At 42.2% G+C, this 16,331-nt stretch overlaps 2 protein-coding genes and 1 non-coding gene across 4 annotated transcripts in view; all 3 read right to left on the bottom strand.

Moving 5' to 3' along the window:
• Positions 1 to 4,311, bottom strand: part of kirrel1a (kirre like nephrin family adhesion molecule 1a) — a 40,947-nt gene extending 36,636 nt beyond the window's left edge. For both annotated transcript variants that reach the window (XM_053416504.1, XM_053416505.1), the window contains exon 1: positions 3,632 to 4,311. In XM_053416504.1, coding sequence (XP_053272479.1) covers positions 3,632 to 3,677 — 46 coding nt within the window. In that variant the 5' untranslated portion in view covers positions 3,678 to 4,311. The remainder of the gene's footprint in view (positions 1 to 3,631) is intronic.
• Positions 4,312 to 6,465: 2,154 nt separating this feature from the next.
• trnar-ucu (transfer RNA arginine (anticodon UCU)) lies at positions 6,466 to 6,539 on the bottom strand. The gene has a single exon. It is a non-coding gene; the product is annotated as a tRNA-Arg (tRNA).
• Positions 6,540 to 8,989: 2,450 nt separating this feature from the next.
• Positions 8,990 to 15,509, bottom strand: LOC128430456 (uncharacterized). The gene is made up of 10 exons (XM_053416518.1): positions 15,251 to 15,509; positions 13,477 to 13,607; positions 13,145 to 13,265; positions 12,934 to 13,033; positions 12,329 to 12,537; positions 11,976 to 12,106; positions 11,095 to 11,233; positions 10,231 to 10,336; positions 10,078 to 10,150; positions 8,990 to 9,537 (listed from the first exon to the last, which is right to left on the bottom strand). Exons 1-10 carry the CDS (start codon positions 15,321 to 15,323, stop codon positions 9,457 to 9,459), a joined length of 1,164 nt encoding a protein of 387 aa, XP_053272493.1. The 5' UTR covers positions 15,324 to 15,509; the 3' UTR covers positions 8,990 to 9,456.
• Positions 15,510 to 16,331: the final 822 nt, after the last annotated feature.

Raw genomic sequence — 16,331 nt, 5'->3', positions numbered from 1 at the left:
TTGGTTAGCCTTGACACCATGGCAGAGCGCTCACGAAAAGAGTGTCACTTCTCTATAAATAGTTTGATTATTATGAAAGACTATTCTCGCAACTTTGGTCCAAAAAATCCTGTTAGTCATTATAAAGAGAAACTTTCGAACCATAATGACTTAATAACTCCTATAAATGACTTAGTTTCTCAAGATAATGACTTACCAACTCCAAATGATGAGTTAGTAACTCAAAATAATGAGCTAGTATGTCAAAATAAAGACTTAATCACTCATAATAATGACTTTATAACTCAGAATAATGACTTACTAACTCAAAATGATGTAGTAACTCAAAATACTCACTTAAAATCTCAAAAAATTACGACTTAATATCTAAAAACAATGACTTAACATCTCAAAATGATTACTTAGTAGGTCATAATTTTGACCCTTATTTGATGTCTCATTATCCCAATGCACTATTTCCCGATGATAATTTACTTATCTCATACTTATCACTTACTACCTCTTAGTTTTCAACTTTTAAATCTCATCGTTTCGATTAGCAATCATCTCTTTATTCTTTCACAGGCAGAAAAAAGAATGATTTTCTGGAGGTGGCACTTTTTTTTAACGGCTCATATACTTCTATCTCTTCTCGCCATAATCTGAGCAGGGACGAGTTCTTCCAGTGCAGTTGGAGCAGTTATCGTAGCCCACAGTGTCCCCACGCATCCACCGAGTAATGAACTTCAGAGGTTTCTCTTCTCCAGCTCTGCATGAGCTTAATGAGACAGAGGACTGGCTACAGGAGATTAGCTCGGGCTAACTCCTCGTTCTTCTTTTATTTATTGCGAGAACATCAAATAAATCACTTGCAGTGCGACAGAGACAGTTTTTTGCCTGGGAAATGGGAAAATATTTCATGTACCACCAGTACTCAGTGATAGGGGGTGGGGGGGGGGGGGATTTGAATTTATTTAAACGAAAATGTCACCGATTATTACTGGCAACCAATGCATGAAATGTAAATCAGCAGAGTGTTTGAGTGCCACGCCGGATTCTTTACGAGGCTTTTCCTATTTCCTCATTTCTATTTGAACCATTACAGCCCACTTTGAGTCATTAACAGTACACATGCAGGAGTAGAACCAGCACTTCCCTGATCAAACAAGCCCTCGAGGCGCCCTCCTTTCCTCCGGGCGCGCGAGAGCCCCGCCGAACGCGTCTGACTCTTCCAGCACGTGAATGTTCTCTCTGCTGAGCACAAGGCAGGAATCCGTCTGAGGTCTGTGATTCACGGGCTCGGCCTGTGTGGTTCAGAGCGGAGAGTCGGGGGGGGGCGGCGGCAGCTCATGGCCTCGGCTCGCAACAAAAGGACACAGGCTGACAAATGGTACACCTGCACCGGGGCCTTTGTCCGAGTCAGCGTTTTAGCCCCCCCGGTCTGGGCTGTAGGTGCAATGCTGCGACCTCAAGGCCCCCCCCCCCCTTCTCGTTAGGCAGTTAAAGGAGTGTGTTCCCAGTGATTGATCGTCCAGTAACGTTTAACAGCTGCGTTAACGGTGGCGCTTGCTTGGGACTTATTAGCAGGTTGGTATGTAGATACAAGGCCAGGATGCTCAATCAATCAAATATAGTGGTGCTGCTAGTCGAGACTTCTCCTATAGCTCGTCCCGGCTGCAGCTTTATGAACCAATCGAAAACAACTTGAAAACATTCTGATCCACCACCGCTTTAATTAGCCCCTCGACTAATAACCATGCAATCATTAGCACTAGCGGGCAATTACACGTGTGCAAATTGCAGGCCATGAAATACTGTTTTACCAGTCTAATGAAGAGATAAGAGTCTGCGTGCGCCGTAAAAAGAAGAAATGCTCGGGATGTGTTATCTCTTGGGAGGAGGCACTCAGCCCTCTGTGGATGGTGGCCGCCGCTGCTCTCGTGTTTTCACAGCCCGACGCAAACGCCACAGTGCAACATCTGAGACCTGACACCCACTACGCCCGCTTTGAGCCACGCAGCCCCGTTTACAGTCTGCTAATCTTGTCTCTGGGAAAAAGCCTTTGAAATCAAATATATTTGTGTTTGAGCGTAATAGTGGATGCAAGAGTTGTAACAGTGCAGCAACAGACAATGGGACACATGGCGTCACACATGTAAATGGGCTGTGTGTGTGTGTGTGTGTGTGTGTGTGTGTGTGTATGTGTGTGTGTGTGTGCTCCTTGACATCCGTGTGACATGTACAGTTTATGAGGGGACAGCATGTGACAGAGACAAAGGGTCTGGATTGGAAATTGCACATAGTCTGTGTGTGTGTGTGTGTGTGTGTGTGTGTGTGTGTGTGTGTGTGTGTGTGTGTGTATGTGTGTGTGTGTGTGTGTGTGTGTGTGTGTGTGTGTGTTTGTGTGTTGCAACGGCGGCCACATAGTGTCATCCATGCGTCCATGCACTATGGGTGGATGCCGAGCATGGCGAGCCGGCCCTGAGCGACACAAAGCCAGGCAGACAACGGTGACATCATCCCTTTCTATACCTTTGCCCAACACGCCCCACCCCTACCTATGATGAAGTGGTCGAGTGGCCGTGCACGCTCCCGGTCAGCCAAGGTAGACAATGGCAGGGGAGAAAAAGGGGGAGGTTTGCTGTGGCGACGCCACAAACACACAGATGTGAATCGATCAAACAGGTAGCTTAGAGAAATTACAACCATCCTCGTCTTCCTCCTCCTCTTCCTCCTCCTGCAGCCTCCTGTCTCCTAGCAACTCAGCCTCAGCTGCGATTACCATAAGCCAACAATGTACCTGGGAGCCCACAGGTACACAGGGGGGGGGGGGGGGGGGGGGGGGCAGAGTGAGGCACTGCTGCATGCTGCATGCTGCACACGCGTCCTTTGTGCAGCTGAAATAAGCAGAGTGGGTTACAGTGATGCTGTGTGTCAGGTCGCTCAGGTAGGACAGGAGCAGAGGAGGGGCGCGTGTGTGCGCGTGCGTGTGCGTGCGCTCTCACTGACTGACGAGCCATTCACATGCGAGAGCAGCGTGCACGGTGCTGCTGGCATGTAGAGCAGCGCTGGTCAATCACTGTCATTCCCGTCACGTCCTCATCGCCTCGACCGCCTCAATGTAACGGGAGGTGGGAGGTTGAGGGTGGGGTGGGGGGGGGGTGCTCGGTTTGTCTCATGTGCAAAAGGTCCGTTTGGGCCGGTGGGGCGCGCGCGCACGAGTCCCCCTTCGAGTTGAGCGCGCACTCGCACTCGCGACCGTCTGCATTTCTTTCTCTTTTTTTTTTTTTACCGGCGCGCGACAGTGATCATAAAAAAAAAGTGGTGATCCATTGCTGCGGCACACACACACACACGCACACACGCACACACACACACACACATGCTTATACACACGTATACACACGTATATACACGCACGCACTGTCTTTCTCGTGCACGCACGCACACACACACACAAGCACGCACGCCTGAGGTGACCCACTGCTCGCACACCGGGATGTGAGGGGAACACTGTGAAAATCCTGCCATAGCCCACGTCTTTGTCCCTTTTCCTCGCACGCGCACACACACGCACGTCTGTTCTCCAAGCCCTTCCGGACACGGATTAATAGTAATATGTGATCACACGCGCGCACGCACGCAGCCTTACCAGTTTGAGAAGTGAGCAGCAAACTCAGGAGCAGCAGCCTCTGCATGGTTCCGCCGGGTCCGATCGTGGCTCACGGCCCCGTGAGGACAGCATCAAAAAGCGGGGACGGGGCGGACGTGAGGACGGTAACAGCACCGGAGAAGAAGAGTAATAATCCTCCGCTTCTACACCATCTCACCGCTGCTTCTCTCGCTGTTCTCTCTCCTCTCTCTCTCTCTCTCGCTCTCTCTTCTCCGCTCTCCCTCTTCTCCTGCTCCGCTCCACAGCCTCCGAGCTCGCTTCGATGACGACACCTTCAACTTTCCTGCCTCTGGCCTTCACAATAAAGTGAGAAGACTAAAACTGGGAAGATCAGAGGTAAACATAATAACGAAAATATCACAAACGAAAAAAGGAACACCTTAGCCACCCTGTCCCCTTGAACACAGCTAATATCATTGTTGTTGTCATGTTGATGATTATGATTTATGATAATCCATGTTTAAATGCGCCCATAGTGTAACTTTACTGTTATTTGTGTTATCAACTGAGAAATGTCCCTTTGAAACAACTACACAGCTCGAGAAACTATATAGATAATAATCTGAATTAAACTTTAGACAATTTCGCTTAACTTCCGGTGTTTGCAGCAATGTCTCTGACTTGATGCCATATTCTCATTAGAGGCGCATTCCTCTCTCCCCCCCCCCCCCCTTTTTATGTCTCTCTCTCTCTGCCTGTCTCTCGTGCCTGTCTCTCTGTGTTTCTCTCTCTCTCTCTCTCTCTCTCGCTCTCATCTCTCGCTCTCCTCTCTATGTCCCCTCTGTCTATCTCTCTTTCTCTGCCTGTCTCTCTGTGTTTCTCTCTCTCTCTCTCTTTCTCTCTCCCTCTCTGTCTCCTCTCTCTCTCTTTCTCTCTATCTCACTGTGTCTCTCTCTTTGTCTGTCTCTCTTTCTATCTGTCCCTGTCTCTCTGTCTCCCTGTTTCTCTGTTTCTCTCTGTCTCTCTCTCTGTCTCTCGCTTTCTCTCTCTCTCTCTCTCCTCTCTCTCTCTCTTCTCTCTCTCTCTCTCTCCTCTCTCTCTCTCTCTCTCTCCTCTCCCTATCTCACGTCAGCGGCACCACAGCAATGCCCCTTCTTCTTCTTCTTCTTCTTCCACAACTACTACTTATTCCCCCCCCCCCCCCCCCCCCCCCCCCACACACACACACACACACACTAGAAAGAGAAACATGATGAAATAAATAAATAAACTGAACATACTCAGAGAGACCTAATTCCTTAGACACAATGTTGTAGTGGAGGGTTTTGGGTCATGATGAGGTAATTGAGTCGTTCCAGATGAGCCTGGTTCCTTAACTCAGCTCCACACCTCAATCTGTTGAATATAACAAATAATAACAAACAAATCTACAGCAGAATGAGCAGACACATACGATGAAACTACACATGAGACTCTGCAGTAATGAGAAAGACAAATAATGTCCTGACAAAGTCAGGATTATCATTAAAATATCAGAGGAGATGGGAATTATGGGAATAAAATTATTATTTATGTTGAGTATTTCATGGAATAGAACAGTGATGTCACCATGATGAAATCGCCGCCTGTGATACTGTAACTGTATCAAGATCCGCGAATCTCCATCCAGTGAGCCCCGTGCCACAACACCGATGCTGGAGCGCCCCCACGTGGCGTTAATTCCGCAGCAACCCTGCAAGTGCTCTGCTCTCCCACCCATCACTACAACTGGAGCAAGGATCCCAAAATACCTTCACACACACAGGGGCACACAAACACACACGCACACACGAACAAAGAACACACTTCTTATCCAGATGAGAGATGTGAACCTTTTCAATCTGAAATTACCTTTTAATTTAAAGAGTCTGTGGACTATACCTGTACAAATATGAGGAATAATTGATGGATCAATATTATAAGTTATAGTACAGCCAGTAAATTTATCTGGAAATGTCTTTTTTCAGTGCATTTATATATTTCAGTTCATTTTAATTCATTTTAATAATTTCTTTGGATCAATTTGTTATTATGGATATATCGTTAATATTATAGTTTAATAAATTTCAGTGTATATTTTTGAATATTTGTTTTTAAATACTTCAGCACATTTCATATTCAATATTTCAGTGTATTTTTTCTAAGGTATCTATGTATATTTTTTGTATTTGGCAGCGTATTTTTTTTAATGGATATTTCTATATATTTCGGTGTATTCAGTATATATCTCTTTGCATTTTTCAGCGCAATTCTTAAAAATTATAATATAATGATAATCTTTATAAATTTCAATAATTGCTGTTAAAAGATTTCAGTGAATTTCCCTTGTAAATTCTCAAAAGTCATCTAATGTCAGTTAGCAACTTTTTTGTCTCACATTATGAATGAACACAAACGTACGATTAAAGAAGAGGAAGTCCAAGCTGAATCATTTGGATTTCCATTGCCATGGAGCTTTGGACTTTTGACAGATGGACCTTGTCCCTCTCAATGGAGTTGGTGTTTAAAGGCACATCTCAAAACATTTGTTTTCTGTAGAGCTATTCCTCTAAAACACAACCATTTCATCATGCACCAAAACCATCCAGTCCCCGGATAAATTCAAATGTAAGAGATATGAAGGGTGTAAAATACGACTGTGGACAAAATGTGTGAAATAAATAAAAAAGAAGAAATGTCTATTCAACATGAGGCCAGTGAGAGTGAAGCAGGACTGAGCTTCTCTCTGTTCACTGCAGCTCATTGAGGATTAACAGAAAATCATCAACAGCGAACAGAGCATCATCATCTGTGTCCAGCTGATAAAAAGCACACCATGTGTTACCATAGTGACCCATCTCTGCCGGGACTCGAACCCGGAGCCTCTGGATTAGAAGTCCAGCGCGCTATTCCATTGCGCCACAGAGACTGCGCCAGATCTTTCATATACGGCATCAATTTTATCGCTCCCTCCCTTCCTACGTCGCTGCTCTGCATCCCTGCAGCATCAGGACCAGTCTGAGCCGACATTTTGGCAATTCCCGGGTTTCACCGCTAGATGGCGCAGTTGAGGCGGGAGATCTGTCAAGTCAGATGGCGATCGACCGGAAGTGCTAATGCGTCGGTGACAAAATAAAAGCCTCCGTGACTGCAGAGGGCGCTGTGCTAGGACCACTTAACATAGGCTTTTATTGTGAAGGTGTACCAGCGGAAAATTTGTTTTGAGAGAAGTAGCTTAACTCACAGCGGTCGTATGGTTTTTGTCGGGGCTTTGTATTCACAGAAATATTTGATATATATATGTCCCTGCACGTGGTGGTGAGTGGATGGATTTAAGATCAAAAGATATTCTATAATAAATTATTTACTTGTGAACACTCTGAGATGTCAGCTGTATTTGCATCGAACGTGATTATCAGTGCATGGTGTGTGTGTGTGTGTGAGGTCTCCATTATGAGGACATTAGACCTTGTGTTATGTTGCAGCGCAGACAGTGTAGTTAGTATACAGACTATTTCTATAGATACACATATTGATTTTATTTTCTCCCCTGTCCTGGACTCATGGTCACATGTGACTCCCATGTAGGTCAGTGGAGCTCCATAATGCTGCTGCATGTCTGGAATAACACTGGTGCACCGGTTACACACAGATTGCATCAGATTCAAGAAACGACCCCCCCCCCCCCTCCTCGGCACAAGGAGACACTGTCTGCAGGTCTCTATACATGTCAAGGACACACAAGAGGAACCAGCTCTGTGGAGATGATGTGGCAGTGTATGTGTGCGCCAACAACTTCCTCTCTGTCTGATGTCACAATTTATAGAAATTTATGTGAACTTTGTTGACTTCTTTTGAACAAAATACACTTGAAATGTGTAATCGAAACATTAAATTGAAACCTGAATGTTAAATATAAATGTTTAATATACATTGAATAAAAAATGTAATCTAGATATCAACTAAAAATCTAAATCTCAAATATTAATGTTAAATCCAAATCCCAATATCTGTAAAGGGTTAAATTGAATATTTAGATTTGACATTGACATTGGATGAATATGTTTTTACTGGGGAAATGAATATAACAAAGTTCACAAATATTGCTGAAAATCGGGTTGAAAAATAGTGACTTAAAAATACAGACAACTTATTTTTAATATTTGAGAGCTACTTAAGGTGATCAGAAAGCACTCTTCTCATTCAGAGCCACCAACCATTGGAATAGCCTACATGTTGATTTAAGAAACAATATTCTCTATCTTAAAAAGTAGAAACTTGAGACGCTGCTTAAAGCAAACCAGTCTCGTCATCATGTTTAATCAGTCCAGTGTATCTAATGTGATTCGGCCAACATGTACCTGTGGCTCTGAATTTTAAATCTAACAGGCATTGTATAGTTCGATTTTTATTTTTTATTTTACTCATGGTGTAATTGGTTGTTTTCAATTTGTTTTGAATGTTAAATATTAATTATTTGTTGCACAGATGGTTTTGACCTTTTGACACCAAGATAGCTTATCATTATTGTGACATGATGTGTGCAATGTGATGCAATAATGAATGCAATACCCTTGTAACCACAAGGCAGAAGAGACAGGGATGGGAAATACTCAGGAACAGAAACACTACTTTGGTATAACTTGTTCTCTGTAGGTTTCAGTGAGAAGAAGTGAAACTTCACAGTAAAAGTATGTTCCCTTCCAGCATCACACTGTGTCTACTGAAAGCACATGTGCACAAGCCAGAAATGTATTCTCCAATCGTTAGACGACACAGTATCTTAACAGTTGAAGATGGGACTCCTCACTGTCGTCTTTACATGTCAAGGACACACAAGAGGAACCAGCTCTGTGGAGATGATGTGGCAGTGTATGTGTGTGATGTGGCAGTATATTCCGACTTTAACAACTCTTTGAAACTAACACTTTAGTAGCACTTAAATGGCACTTACTTATAGCACTTTGTAGTTTTGTTTTATTTTGAAGAAATTGTACTTTCTTGATTCTTGTTGTTCTGGGTCTGTACCCTCGGAGTTGTTGCACTTATTGTAAGTCGGTTTGGATAAAAAGCGTCAGCTAAATGAAATGTAATGTAATGTAATGTGTGGGCCAACAACTTCCCTCTCTGTCTGATGTCACAATTTATAGCAAGTTATATGTGAACTTCCTGTCGCAACGCAGGTCCAGATCGTCAACCAGCCCGGTTTATTGCGCAAAAATCTTTAACTGTGGAAACTTTGATCATTTTTTGCTATGTCACAAAAACTAAGCTTATCTGCTACGGCGTGTAAACGTGTGTTTCTTCATTGTAAGTCTGTGTTCTGGATTTGGTGCAAAGAGACTCAGCTGTGAGGAAAAGGACACAAGAGACAGCGCATTGCTGAGCCAAGCTTTGTGATTTATTAACTTTATATTTAAGTCTAAACAAATAAACACATTAACATTGGAAACAATCTCAACCAGACAAGCACCAGCGCTGATCGATCACACATTCAGGTAGCAGCTACATTTGATGGCAACATTTTCTAACGACAACTTATAAATGCGCAAACAATCGGGAAAAAGTGAATTTATTGGATGCAAATGTGTCGCTGCAGAACGACCGGTTGTTAAGACCCTACAGATCTGATGAACTCTAGCTGCTGCTGCCGGGGTTGCTGCATGACTGTGTGGGTCATATGTTCTAAGACTGAAAACTTGCTTTGACACACCTCATCGACGAGCCAATAAAAAAGCTTGCTCGACATTCTGACCAGCAGACGTGTCCTCTTCGACAGCACAGTCTCCCATTTTCCTCTTGAGCCGGTTCAACAGGAGCTCGGGAGACTTTCACTCGTCTTTCCGTTAGCTGATTTCAGGCTCCAACACCAGTGAGATCCTGCATTTCTCTTCCTCTGCTGGGTAGAACAGATTGCAAGCAGTGCTCTGAGAAGAAAAGAAGGAGAAATGTTTGGGGGTCTCAAAGGAAACAAAACTCAGCGTGGCTTTTAAAAAGCCCATCATTGTAGAGACCAGGACAACTTCCTTTGAGAAATGAAAACTCCTACAAATGACTCAAAGCTATAAAGCTAACAGAACACAAGGGATGACTAACTTATTGAATCAGGACTTGTGCACAGATGTTGGACATAGAAATGGCGACTCTGTTGAAATTGTGTCCCCTTTATGGCCCCTGATATAGAAAAAACATAGATACGCCACTGAGACGACCACAAAACTGTGTATTAAGGTGACTGCTAGCAACCTGTTAGCTTAGCTTAGCAAAAAGACCAGCAACATGGCAGAACAGCCTGACTACGTCCAAAGGAACCAACACAGATGAGGTACGGTTTCACACTTGGGATTTTAACACCTAGCTTAAGGTCAACCTCCTCACCTGTCAGGGCAAATGAGCATACTTCCCAAAACACCCTCCTATCCCTTTAATACTCCCAGGAGACAGGACAATCAGGGAGTTAACCTCACCTTATTGTTGTCAGAAATATCTGTGAGGAAGTCCCGAGGTTGAGGCACTTTAAGGAAGATGCGATTCTTTTTCCTGTACAGTAAGAGTTCAAATATCACAGTCAAAACCAATCAATAAAGAGACAATAGGATCGGAGGAAAACGTTTACAGACCCTATGTGCTTCCTGCAACACACAAAGGTCAGGGCTGTCAGGCCAGCAAACATCAATGGGATGAGGACGACGGCATACAGCAACGCGTTAGGATCGGTTTCTGCATCTGCACACAGACACATCCACAATGTGACTATCAGCTGAGGGGGACTGACAAAGCAACAGTGCTTAACGTTTCAAATAACAAATCAAACCCAAGGACTTTACAACACGAATGCAGAAGGAGTCTTTGTCGCAGAATCCTTCCTAAAACCGCCTGTAGATGGCAGCAGCACTTTGAAAATCCTACACACAGTGGCTTTAAACGGTTCCATAGTTCCTGACCCCCTGTGTTCGTGAGCAGGATTACTGCAAGAAATACTGAATGGATTTCCGGGAGACTTGGTTGGACGATGGGACGTGGGCCTCACTATATTTTGTCCCGGATCCAGACCAAGGGGCCAGGATTTCTTTCTATTTTCTTTCTTTATTATTTATGACCTTTTTACTGATTCCCAGGGAATAATTAATGGATCTTGGTGAAAAAGAACAACCAAAATAGACAGATCTCCAGATTTAGTGGTCTTATAAGGGCTTGCACAAAACAGAGCCCAGTGAATGCTGGTGTGAATCTTTAACATTGCTAGATATAGCATATCACAACAGTTTAATAGTTGTCCTAAGAAATAATATCAAAGCCATTTTTATGGTGATGACCTATTCGTGATGATTTATTAGTTTGTATATATATATATATATATACTACTTGGTTTTCGCTTCTATTCTTCTGTTATAACAGATAGACAGGCATGCAGTCTTGTTTGGCATTGGGAAAGTTGTACACAGTGCCTTTTCTAATATCAAGCAGAGAGATGAAGACCATACCAAAATACTTCTTCTCACTCCCCGGGGTCCAGATATTTATTTCTTTGTTTCCGTACACAGCTTGCATCGTCATGCGGTACGGACAGTGAGGGACCACGGTCCGCTCAGTTGATGTTTTATCTTTAGTTATCTTTTGAGGCTGTGGGAAAAAGAAGACATAATTGTTATTGTGGTTAATCACTCACCAATCAATTTACATTATGTCATAAAAATGACATAATGTACACTATGTCCACATAGTTCACATTAACACTCTACAACACACAGCTCTATCTCCCCCGGAGAAGCCTGGCAGCACTGCGAGGATCACGTTCTTCACTGTGCAATATTCATTCCGTCTGTGCATTACAATGATTCCTGTGCAATCCATTCATTTTTTTATTTTCTACACTGTCTATAATAGTTTTTATTCCATTTATGTTTTTGTCTATATTGTGTTTATCTCTTTAAACTTAAGTATTGCATGTAACTGCTATAATATTGCATATTCAAATATGATCTTATCTTATCTTATCTTATCTTAGTGGTAATGCACTAAGAAACATAGCACTATCACAACAAAGGCAAGGAAGATGAGTGAAGGAGAGCATACATATATATATATATATATCTTTTATTTTGATTAGAAAGACTGAAATATGACTGAAATATAACCTTTTCACAGAGTGAAAGGAAAAGCTCCTAATGAGACATAATGAGTTGCAAAGTTAAATATTAAAATGATTGAACTTCAGAGGCATTTCAATATCAATAGTATTAAAAGTATTTAATGAGGCTTCCAGTTGCTTCTAAGATTGAAATTATTACATGTTATTATTATTATTGATGGCACCTATTGAGTTCATGCATAAAATGAATGGACTTAATCTGACGTCTCTTACCGTTGATGTCTCACACTCAGTGTAATTAAGCACGAACTCCTTTAACTGATCTCTGGTGCGAGGAGTAATCCAGCTGATGTTGAATTTATTCCCAGTCTTTTCAACTGTCCACTCAAGGGGAGGCAGTTTCACTGTGCAGAGAGGGGCATGACACAACAACAATAACCATATATATACACACAAAGACTCACACACACACACACAAACAAATTCTCTCAGAAACGTACTTCTATTACATTTCCAAGAAAGAACAAAGAGCGACTTCTTGCATTGAATGAGGAAGTGTAACATATTGCTACACAATTCCTTCCTCCGCACAACTCCTCATCCCAAATTAGCACTGGCCAACTTACCAGTAAAATCAAATAGCGGTGTAATCTGGACGGTCTTCCTGAACAGCTTCTTGTTCTCCGTCCCGTTGAACAAGATACGAATGCTCTCCTTGAGGTGGACCTGCAGCTCACAGCCGGTCCTGACGCCTTCTGTGAAACTGTACGATGAGCACTCTCGCAGGGGTGGGCGGGGGTCACGTTTAGATACACTACCATCCTGCTTTATCAATCTTGGAACAAGAGAGAACAAACTGTGATTAGCCTTCATGTTGCACACTGATCCTGAAATCCCCAAAAAGTGAATTAACTTTTAAATCTGCCCAGTTTTGCTTCTATTTTACAAGTCAGACCTGGCTGAGAGGACACCACACACATACACTGTTCGATACATTTAATTAAACAGCTCAACATTTTGGGGACAAACGCCTCATTTTCTTGCCAGAGGTTTGATGAGAACCACTCTTATATCTGACTCGACGGCAAGAAGCTGGTTAGTTTTATGAAAGATAGCAACAGTCCTTTTCTGTCAGGAAAACTACGGACACTTGGCTAGAGATGGCAGTCCGCCATGTATTTAAAACACTCAATCACCATATTTGGCATGGGCCTTGATAAATGACACATACCGATAGAAAAAACCAACATCTGTCCTGGGAACGGCCGTCTCCCAGAAAACACTAGCGTTTTCTTCAGAGTACCAGTAGCCCTTCACATTCCTCACCATCTCTGTGTGGAGCAAACACACGTGAATCCAGTTAAAAATATTGTTCAGAAGCTTTGGCCTATTTCTTTGTGTACTCAAAAGCAGTGAAATTCAGGGCAGCAAAGGAATCAAACCTGGAAAAGAGAGGTAAGTTGAATTGCTTCGTCTTTCACCACAGACGGTTTGAACGGACAGCTTCTGAAATCCTTTTTCATAGAGCAAAGAAGCGATCCAGGGAGGAGAAGCGACAATCTTCTAAAAACACACACAAAAAAAAACACTTCATGGCACTTTATATCGGCAAACATAAACACTGACACCGATATGTCTGTGTAAGGCTTGCATGGGCCAATTTCATTGCCCATCTGATATGTCAGTTTATTTAGATTCAAATGAGTTGTGTTCATAAATACTCTCGTGAAAAAGAAAAACAATTTACAAAATGGAGAGACCCATGGGAACTCACCTCCCTATCATTGTTTGGTTTCACGACATAGGTGCAGTTCGTCCATGAGTGCTGTGGTAGTATCCAGGTCAACATAGGTTTAAAGTCTTCTATCCAGAGCAGGGACAGATTCTGTGGTGGTAACACTGGGTCTCAAGTGGAGAAGGAGAAAAGGACAGAAATCTCATAACATAGGGTTTCAGCAGGGTTTTGATCAGTTCCTGTGTATGCACAACTGCATTTTGTAGAAAACTCGCACTAAACATTCTTTCCATCACCATAGAAGAATTCCTACAGGTAAACGATTTTTGATGTTATTTTCAGTGTGGGACATTCATGGCTTTAAATAAATTAAGGTCAGACAGCCAGCACTCAAGAACATCACTATCTCGACCAAAATCAACATGTTAGAAATGTGTCAACAATGAGTGTTTTTACATGCACATTAGTATCCTGACTTCACAGGCCAAACTATGTTATTCGTCAGCGTTTGTCTGTTTGTTTGTAGAAGGATTACACAAGAACTACTAGACAGATCACCATGAAACTTGGTGCAAGGATGTGTTAGGGTTCAAGAAAGAGCCAATTCAATTTTGGCTCGTGGATCTGGATCAGGGGGCGGATCCAGTAATAGGACGTTTTTTAAACATTTTGTTGATTCCTAAGAGAGTTACACCCGAATCTGAAAAGTTTCAGATACCGTAGTTGGTGGAAATGAGCAGGTGCGATTTAGTGCGGACCCAAATAAAAATAGGAATCTATCCGATTTAAAAAATGGTATAATAGGCGTGTAAGCTCTTGGTCAGCTGTAAATGTAACTACAACCAATGTGGAATTGAGAAAGTCATATTAGAGCAGTGGTCCCCAACCTTCTCGAACCCAAGATCTACCAACCTGATATCGTCCACAAAAAAAAACACTTAGGAAGTGTCATATTTATTATTTCTGTTAAGGGCTGAATATACAAGAAATAAATATACACAAAGAAGGACAACTTTTTCTATTAAATGCACAATATTCAAATTAATATCAATTCCTATATACAATGCACAATATGTAGCTTCTCAGTTCCACATCATGTTCTGCAGAGGAGTTGCTACTGCAGCACAATGTTTTTACACATAGGGTTTGATTTGAATATGGCCACAAATGTGATCATTGCCTTGTATGAAAGAAGTCCCTTGTACTCATGTAAATACCAGAGCTACACAATAACGGACACGCACGCACCTATACCCTACACACTGGACCTTTAAGCTTGTTGTACTTTCAGGGGGCTACTGGGCTATGATCAAGGACTTCCAAAATAAAAAGAAGAAATCTATAAATAAGTGAATAACACACTAATAACTCAATAAATGTAGGGATAAAAAATGAACGAAGAGATGTTATCTATATAATATCCAAGATACAAATATAACCTATTTTATCACAACTGCATTGTTGTGTTTGGTTTGTTAAATATGCATCTTTTAGCATTTACTAATTTATCTGTTATTAATTAATTAATTAAATCACTTTTTTAATTCTGGCACTTTTGTTCCTCCATATACTCTGCTGAGGGCAACTCTGGTTTGGTGAGTTTGAGTGAACGGTGCGAACACGACCTATTATAACCTGGGTATATAAAGGTAAATATATATTCCAACAAGTGAACCGGGTTCCTGTGTCTACAGTCAAATATGGATTCATCACGATCTCAGAGAGACAGGATTGTAAAGTTTTATAAATAGTTAAATTGGGATACCGGCTGATCCTGAATCACAGAGGCATCGATAGCAGAGTGTGTTTTTACCCGTCTGGGACTCCACCGTCAGGAAGAGGCGAGCTAACAGGAACAGGGACAAACTCCCAGTCGTCCCGGTCATCTTCTCTCTGTTCACCCAGTCCCTCGATGGTTCCGTTTTCGCTCGCTCGCCGAGACCTTCACATTCAACTTGGAGCGAAACAACAGCGGAACTCAAGGCTCCGGTTGAGTCACTGGCTCCGACCTTTATGGGGGCAGGGTTTGGAGGCTTGGTGCTGGGCGGAGAACTTCCCGTTTCTCGATGGGACACTCAGGACACACGTAGCAAGAGCTGTGAACAATGGTTTTATATGAACACACCACGTTATGGATGAGATCAGATGAGACAACATGAGATCAGAAAACACTATATAAGAAGATAAGTTAAGAAGTTTAAGATAATGCACAGCTGTGACGGCTTTAATGATAATAATAATTAAAAAAAAACATGATAAAAATGTCATCACGGTTGTACAGAGATTAAAGCATATTAGATTGTATCACCTTTGTAAGTATAGTAAGACCTATTTGGAACACATGTATTACACTTCGAGGATGAGAGATACAATTACATTCTTCTGTATTTCTCATTATATTTATTTATTTTTATGTGTTTAAATTCTAAGCTAGAATGACTACGTGCACAAATACCACTAGTGGCTAAACATCCTGTTATACCATTGGGTTTCAACCAGACTGTATATATATAGACTGTTTCAACATGCCGAAATTTTCCTCATTTTAGAAGCAAGCTTTCCGTGTTATATTGTGGATACATCTGAAAGACTATTCACCGATTGTGCGACACTATATGTCTCTCCTCAGACCTTGTGGTTTATTATTTGGTGGTCATAATGCGGACTAACACACAAATTAAAATGGGAATAAGTTTGCGCAGCTGTCTTTATGAGGACTTTGTGTTGACTATCATTCATTGTGGAGAGCTTTATCTAAATCTTCTCTCTGTAACCTTAATCAAGACAAATTCATGCCTAACCCTGTACAATTCACATTTTACCATTATCTATAACCAGGAGGCCAGAAACGAGGCCTTGCCTCAGTTGGACCAGGCTTTGGCCGTCATGAGGTC

This window comes from Pleuronectes platessa, chromosome 23 (genome assembly GCF_947347685.1).
Source record: "Pleuronectes platessa chromosome 23, fPlePla1.1, whole genome shotgun sequence".
In the NCBI taxonomy this organism is placed as follows: domain Eukaryota; kingdom Metazoa; phylum Chordata; class Actinopteri; order Pleuronectiformes; family Pleuronectidae; genus Pleuronectes; species Pleuronectes platessa.
This window is presented reverse-complemented; position numbering and strand designations above follow the sequence as displayed.

What these genes read in the sequence shown, in the direction of transcription:
- LOC128430456 (XM_053416518.1), bottom strand. Translation starts at nt 15,323, where the DNA reads ATGACCGGGACGACTGGGAGTTTGTCCCTGTTCCTGTTAGCTCGCCTC. An exon ending in CTGAGTGTGAGACATCAACG is followed by an intron (nt 11,234 to 11,975) that starts GTAAGAGACGTC and finishes TTTTTCCCACAG; the next exon opens with CCTCAAAAGATAACTAAAGA. An exon ending in GAGTGAGAAGAAGTATTTTG is followed by an intron (nt 10,337 to 11,094) that starts GTATGGTCTTCA and finishes GTCTGTGTGCAG; the next exon opens with ATGCAGAAACCGATCCTAAC.